This window comes from Bombina bombina, chromosome 6 (assembly GCF_027579735.1).
Source record: "Bombina bombina isolate aBomBom1 chromosome 6, aBomBom1.pri, whole genome shotgun sequence".
Lineage (NCBI taxonomy): Eukaryota > Metazoa > Chordata > Amphibia > Anura > Bombinatoridae > Bombina > Bombina bombina.
In genome coordinates this window covers 919397220-919405671 of record NC_069504.1, presented here as the reverse complement: position 1 = coordinate 919405671, position 8452 = coordinate 919397220, and the positions used below count along the sequence as shown (strand labels likewise).

General features: G+C 34.3%; 1 protein-coding gene across 2 annotated transcripts in view; it reads left to right on the top strand.

Moving 5' to 3' along the window:
* Positions 1-295: 295 nt before the first annotated feature.
* GABRP (gamma-aminobutyric acid type A receptor subunit pi) overlaps positions 296-8452 on the top strand; it is a 58433-nt gene continuing 50276 nt past the window's right edge. Inside the window, exons 1-3 of one of the 2 annotated variants that reach the window (XM_053718561.1) lie at positions 296-432; positions 1503-1597; positions 5996-6063. In XM_053718561.1, the coding sequence (XP_053574536.1) occupies positions 380-432; positions 1503-1597; positions 5996-6063 (216 nt within the window). In that variant the 5' untranslated portion in view covers positions 296-379. Of the gene's footprint in view, positions 433-1502; positions 1598-5995; positions 6064-8452 lie in introns of those variants that run through there. The other variant, XM_053718562.1, reaches the window with a different exon arrangement.

The window sequence follows — 8452 nt, the reverse complement described above, 5'->3', positions numbered from 1 at the left end:
ATGCAACTTTTGTTGCGTTCGTTTCACATCCTTTATAGCACAAAACTTGTAATCTAGGTGTTTGTCTTGTACCTCCTATTTCTGTAGGATTTAGAAAGTATACAGTCATTATAAAAATATATACATACATTGTGCCATGCAGCTAATTAAGTGCTTATGAGTATGCTGACAAAGTGACATGGCAATAAATCAAATACAAGCAAAAGGTTGAACCTAACTGGGCATGGCAATCTTATAAAAGCTTTATATGGCCCACCCACAGAAGGCAAGCGTTTTTTTATCAGCTTGATATGCATTTCATACACTGTCACATGGAACATTCTGTACATTTTTTGTAAACATCAAAGCTCTTTCATTAACTCTAGGAAATCTTTTTAAAATGTTCTACAGATTGAACTGCATTTTCTTCATTTGGATTCTTCTTTTGCAATGGTAAGTTCAGATATTTGGTAAGGTGTCATGCCATATAAACATCTGTATTATATGTCTGATGAAAATGTATTATTTTGTGTTTAGATAAATGTGTGTGTATGTAGATAGATAGATAGATAGATAGATAGATAGATAGATAGATAGATAGATAGATAGATTTGTGATATTTTTGTGTCTCTTACATCTTGTTGTCTAACACTGCTATATTACACAGTGGTGGATCAGTGTAGAAATTAATTAATATCTGTTCCTAATTGGGCTTCAAATAGGAGATAAGACTAAAAGGTGTTTAATTAAAATGCTATATCCCTGAACTGCAAAACAATGCAACATTTTCTAACAAAATAACAATTTAAATGTTTTTTAAAACATTTTGTATGCAGACCCTGTGCAGTGCTTCTTAACTGATGATATATATACTATGTATATGTGTATATAAATATAAAAATATATACGCAGTTAGACCTCATGCTGAATGATTTAATCATGTGAGGAATCTGAATAAATACATATATCTGAAACTAGAAACATAAATTGTGTCTATATCATAAACACAGCAATTTGAAAGATTGCTCACTAAAAGCAGATTTATTTTTAAGAATAATTTCACATAATCTTAGACCAACTTTAGATACCCATATTAGAGATTTTGTATTCTATCAGCGTACCATTTTTTAAAAGTTTCCAATTTATTTCAATTATCAAATTTGCTTCTTTCCCATGATATTCTGTGTTGAAGAGATACCTAGGTAGGCATCTGGATCATTACATGGCAGGAAATAGTGTTCTTGCAAAACTGATGACTTATAGTGCTCCAGAAATTGGCCAGCTCCTAAGCATATGTCCCTGCTTTCAAGAAAAACATGATAATAGAAGTAAATTAGAAAGTTGTTTAAAATCGCATGCTTTATCTGAATCATGAAAGAAATTTTTTCATATCCCTTTAAATTAGATGCAGACAATTTCAAAGTTAATTTTACAAATTCATTACTAATACTATGAGGGCTGTTTTTATAAAGGTTATATATAATATCTCTAAATATTTACAAACATGTTATTTATCATCCTAGCCCTCTTTGCAATATGCAAGAAGAGATAGAGGTGCTTCCTGGATTCCAAAACCTTACAAAAGAATATAACAAATACCTAAGACCAGGTTTTAATGGTAAGAATCTAAAATTTTCCTTATTTGAAGTATTTGTACACTTTAATGATTAACAGATCTATTTTATTGTACTGAATTGCAATGTATTCTTGCTGTGAATAAATGTCGGTGTTAGCTGTTCTAGCTTGCAAATAGAATATATATATATACCAAAATCACTGGTGGGGTAGCTCCCTCTTGTGCAATGTTTTGGAAATAATCATAATGTAAACAGTTTAATGTTTTATTTTTAATTTTGATGCATAAAGTATGTTTCGAATGCATGTGATACAAAAAGGTTCATTAGAAAATCTAACAAAATAGTTACTGCAATAATAGAACTGTTACAGTATTTTAAGACCGGTTACAGCCTTATATGAAGAGATATTTACTACATATATAAAGGTAGAAAATCCTTTATCTAAACTGCTTTGGACTGGAAAAGGTTTGGATCTCCGAATAGTTTGGATTTTTAAATATTTGCAAAATTTGTAAAATTGTATAGTTTGAAGAGGGAATGGAACCAAGTGTAAACAATAATTTCATGTCATAAGCCATATTTGCATGTCATTATATAGCTTAAACATACAACCTAAAGGTGGTTTTATATCATGTTTAATATTTTTCTATACATAGTACCCTCAGAAAGATAGTACAGTACTATAATCAGAAAAGTAGTATTTTTTGTTATAATAAGATAAATATAGACTAATGTATGCATTTAGAACACAAGAAATCAATCCAAAGACACAGGCAATTGTAACTTACAGAGTCATTTTTGATCATTTTATTTTAATTACAATTTTGCATTTCAGAATAAGTTTGAATTTTGGAATTCCAGATTTGTGGATTTGTATAAATGTGTGTGTGTGTATATATATATATATATATATATATATATATATATATATAAAACTTCACAAAGAGATAAGCACAGTCTTATCAATATACCACAGCCACCAGGGTGCACTTCTTAATGATGAAAACAGTCCTCGTTGAAGAAAAAGGCACTCACTGGTCTTTTTAGCACAATATACAAAATTTTAATTCATCTTAGAAAGACATCACTAAACGGTCATAACGTTTCGGTGTTATTCCAACACCTTTTTCAAATGTTGGCAAGCCTCACAATCAAGGAATACACATATCCCTAAAAAAAGAATTGCAAGCTATTATGCTATTGTTCGTTCCCAGGTTGAGGGCTTCTCTCTTTTTATTTATGAAAATTATGACACTTAGGGAAGTCTCCCTAAGTGTGAGGTGGGAATCCAGACGTGGACCCGTTGCTCAGTGTGCCTAGAGGGACATGGCTGCACCTCACTGACGAGGCCCACAATAGGCCGAAACGTGTGTCTGGGGTTTTGCTGTTTCTCTCATTCAGAAAGGGATTGCCTGGTATTTCGGGGCTGGACTGTGCTGTGAAGTAAGGATCAGACTGATATGCTTCAGGAAAGTTCTTCTCTGAGAAAGGCACATGTTGAGCAAAAAGAGGCTGCTTCTTGTGTGGTAACTTGCCATAGAACAAGCTATTATGCTATTGTTCTTTCCAAGGTTGAGCGCTTCTCTCTTTTTATTTATACAAATCCAAGCCGCCTGCATTCCTTATTCATAAATTTCCACATTCCTGACCGCTTCAGGCACTGAACCCGAAGTACTCCGGCATTTCTCTGCATCTGAGCTCTGAAAGGTTGTTGAACTGAAAGCCAGCTTCTCCGTGTGAGCCTCTGAATTGGGTAACGTTTACAGCGACTATTCCGGCTAGTAATAATAGCTCCTGTTCCATCTGAATTGCAAAGACTTAGCTGCTTTAAGGTATTTCAAATTTATTTATATGAACTTTGGGACCTCATTATCATCGCACCCAAGCTGTAATCAGTTATTTACATCTGCTCCTGTCACATCTCTTGCTGAGATTAAACAGCTACACTTTATTCTAAGCTTAGTATCTAATGTGAACTCTAAAAACATAATTCTACTACTGATCTCAACTTATCAATCTACTACAAGTGTGTTCCTCAGTTAATTCTTGTATTTTCCTTTTCATCTAGGATTATACATTATCCACTATCTGATAAATGCGATCTAAGTATAAAGTTATCAGTACTTAATTCCTGTTTAAGGTATTGATAGTACTCTTAGCTACATTCTACTTATAACTTCTACTTGAACAGCAGAACTAGAGGAAACATTGTAAATTTGGACAGAAGACTGTCAAATAGCGTTTGATGTCATTAAACAATGTCTATCCCAAAGCCCCACTCTACAAAGCCCTGACCTTGACAAACACATAATTTTGCTGAAGATGCCTTTGGTGTTAGACTGGAGGCCAAACCATCCCAGGACATTATGGGAGTTGAACACCCTATTTCTTAAAAGGAAACTTTTTCCATGAGAGACTAAGTATTCTACTTTAAAAAAAAAGAGTGTCTGGCAACCAAATGGGCTATTGAATCTTTGAGGTACTACTTGGCTGCAGTTCAGTTCACTCTAGTGACAGACCATGCCCCTTTAAAATGGTTATATTTAATAAAAGATACCAATGCTAGATTGACTAGGTGGTACATGGTCCTCCAACTCTTCTCTTTTACCTTTCAGCATTGCCCAGGGAAGGACAGTGTCAATGCAACAGAAGGAGTGGAGGGTCAAGCTTCCACCTTGGGAAGTATGGACTTCCCTCTAACGCGGAGGAATGTGACAGGGGGAATCCTGTCACTCATAATTACTCTGTAAACACTTATGTTTGAAGTAGTCAGCAGTGGAGGAGTTAACTCTCTGGAAAGCTAGAAGACACACCTATGTTGGGGATTAAAAAACTAGACAGGTTAACAGGGAGGGGAGAGAAAAAGATATATTTGTTTCCAAGCTGAAATTTTGTTTCCTTTCTGGGGATTTATGAAAAGCTGCCCTGGAAAAAAAAGGACTTTATTTTACTTTCTGCACTTGCAGCTTCAAGACTATTCAAGTAAAAGGCTTGCCTGGAGGTTTTAAAGGTACTGCACTTTGGATAAACAGTGATTATGTTCCAGTTCTGTCATGCAATAAAGATTGAAACTGTTTAAAATTTAAACCTCTATGTCCTGCTATAGGGCGCTTTCCTAATTAATGCCCAGGGTCCTTGTAGGTCTCAGTCCATCCCTACTTCCAGCCCCAAAATCCTGTCACCCTAGGCACCAACCTATTTTTAATCTAGGTTAGAATATGCCCCTGGAATTGTGGCTAAATGAATATAGTGCATGCATTGAATTAATGTAGTAGCTTTATGAGTAACATTGTAGTATTGTAAGTAAACCTTGAGCAATTACTCATTAAAAATGAAAAAAAACATTAAATGCCAGATTATGAGTTGCGTGCTAATGGTTGCGCGTGAGTGATATCAGGTTTATTGCAACTGTTTGCGCGTGTTGGGAGTAGCGCGCATATTACAAGTTGAAAGATGACTTGAGTGCAATTGAAGTTAACGATCTATACACTGTATATGTGTGTGTGTATATATGTATTTACAGACATATATACATATAATCACATAAATATATATATATATATATATATATATATATATATATATATATATATATATATGCATTGGAGCCCTTTACAGTCAAGTAGATGAAAACATGAAAAAAACATATTTATGCAATATTTAGATTTAAAAAAAAAAGATCAGTTAGCGCGAGAGCGAAAGCACTAAATAGCGCTCCACTTCTAATCTAGCCCTAGTCCATTATCTGTAAATGTTACTACAAAAAAAAAGATGGATCACTAGAATTCTGAGTTGAGATCAGACTATAAGAATGTTCTGAAATATTTACCAACACAAAAATAAAACTTTTGAAATATGTTTCATTTTTAAAACTTCAAAAACATCCATACAAGTATTTAAATTACAGGACCATTAAATACAATAAAATCGCTTAACCCCTTTCCGCCGTTAGGCCACTCCATGCCGCCCTAACTGCTCTGGGCTTTAGCACCATTAGAACGGCATGGAACATCCTAGCTGTTTGGCTGTACTGAACGTGATTCCTGAATGGGATCGGGGTCTGGAGGGTGCGCCTAGCATCATAGGCACTATCCCCTGACCCAAACTCATCAATGAAATCTCGCAATCGCATGCACGGTCGCGTGATTTCAATTTGTTTACATAGAAACTTTGTTCGTCCCGTCAGGAACCTTTTGCCCATGCTCAGTAGGTGCTTCAGGAAGTGTGTATATAAAAAGATTGTGCACATTTATTTAATAGAAATAAAGTGGAAAGTTGTTTTTTTAGTTGTATACTCTATATAAATCATCAAAGTTTAATTTGGACTTGTGTCCCTTTAATTTAAATGAATAAACAAAAATGATCTGTTTATTAAAATTGTGAGTTAATTATATTTGTGAATATCCAGTCTTTATCTATCTTTATTATGTCATTTTTAGAAAAGCCTGTTTTAGTAGCAGTGACAATGGAAGTTGCAAGCATTGATGCTGTTTCAGAGGAAAATATGGTAAGAAAATAATTTTGAACACAAAATAAAAAATATTGTGATCACTAATACTGTGTCCACATTAAATATATAAAGTTGAACAAAAGCACAGTGTACAATAATTGTAGCAATAAAAATAATGGTACTATCAACATGCAAAATAAAAAATCCTGGAAAGGGGTTAAACACATAGTTAAAGTCAGCTACGCAGTGGCAATAAACTACTGGGGCAGTCTGAACACATCTGTTGAACCAATGACACAAGACGTATCTGTAAAGCCACAAACCAGCAGTTAGCTTCCAGTAGTGCATTGCCATCCCTGAGCAAACCTAGGTATGCTTTTCAACAAAGGATACCAAGAGAATAAAGTACATTTAATGATAGACTTAAATTCAAAAGTATCTTAAAGTGACAGGAAACCGCAACATCTTCTTTCGTGATTTGAATAGAACACACAATATTAAACAACTTTCTATTTTACTTCTATTATCAAATTTGCTATTGAAAACGGTCTCTCAATCATGCTCTCTCAATCATGCAAGTTTAATTTTGTCTTTCCTACCCCTTTAAAATTGCTCACTCTATCTGAATCATGAACATTTTAGTTTTACTTCCATGGCGATTTAAAGAGATACTACACAGGATATGTGTCATAAACAGAGGATTTGAAGTATGCTGTAGTAAACATGATCAGCTAATATGATACACCAGATGAATAAAACTATGGTATGAATAAATAAAATGCATAATCCTGTAGTTCTAGTTACACTATCAGCATTTACTAGAATTATCTACACGTATCTAATTAGCATAGAGTCTAAATATAACATCTTACATAACGCAAAACAACATTATGATGATTTTTATTTTAATATTGTTTGCTATTAATGAATACAGGTAGGAAAGATGTCAGGACACTGTGTAGTGTTATTGTCCTTATCTGTGTAAGTCACAGAGAATTAGGCATAAGGGGGTCGATCCGATAAAAATCGTCGCCCGCAAAAGCCGGCGACGCCAATATTTGCGCGGTTTTGGTATCCTATATACGGCGTAACCTAGAAGTTAACGCGCGTATATTTCTGCCGTCGCCCGTAGTTTTTTGGGCCATAGGCAGGTATACCAAACCCGCGCAATTTGGTATCCAATATACAGCGTAAGGACTTACGTGGCGAAAATGGAGAAATCTTACTCCATTTTCACCTCGCCACAAAAAGCAGCCGTAAGAAGCCTTACGCTGACTATTGGAGCCCCGTAACTCCCTAAATTGGCTGCTAAAATAAACCTAACACCTAACGCATGTGCAATGTCTATCTCCCTGTCAACCGCGATCTGCTAAAATAAACCTAACACCTAACGCATGCGCAATGTCTATCTCCCTGTCAACCGCGATCCCCCGCCGCAATCCCTAATAAAGTATTTAACCCCTAAACCGCCGCCATCTACATAAACTAACCCCCTACTGTGAGCCCCTAAAACCGCCACCATCTAACTGATCTATCCCCTAATGTGAACCCCTAAAACCGCCACCATCTAACTGATCTATCCCCTAATGTGAACCCCTTACACCGCCGCCATCTAACTGATCTATCCCCTAATGTGAACCCTTTACACCGCCGCCATCTAACTGATCTATCCCCTAATGTGAACCCCTAAAACCGCCACCATCTAACTGATCTATCCCCTAATGTGAACCCCTTACACCGCCGCCATCTAACTGATCTATCCCCTAATGTAAGCCCCTTACACCGCCGCCATCTATATTAAAATTATTAACCCCTAATTTAATCTACCTACCCCGCCGCCAGCTATGTTATCTATATTAACCCTAAGTCTATTATAGTTAATATAATTATTACATTATATATATTAACTATATTAACCCTAATTATATTAGGGTTAATATAGTTAATATAGTTACTATAGTATTTATCTAAACTATATTAACTCTATCTAACCCTAACACCCCTAACTAAATTCTTATTAAATAAATCTAATTCATATTATAAACTAAAATATTCCTATTTAAATCTAAATACTTACCTATAAAATAAACCCTAAGATAGCTACAATGTAATTAATAATTACATTATAGCTATGGTAGGGTTTATATTTATTTTACAGGTAAATTGTTAATTATTTTAACTAGGTATAATAGCTATTAAATAGTTATTAACTATTTAATATCTACCTAGTTAAAATAATTACCTAATTACCTGTAAAATAAATCCTAACCTAAGTTACAAATACACCTACACTATCAATAAATTAACTAAATTACAAATATCTATCTAAAAATACAATTAAATTAACTAAACTAAATTACAAAAAAAAAAACACTAAATTACAAAAAATAAAAAAAAGATTACAAGATTTTTAAGCTAATTACACCTATTCTAAGCCCCCTAATAA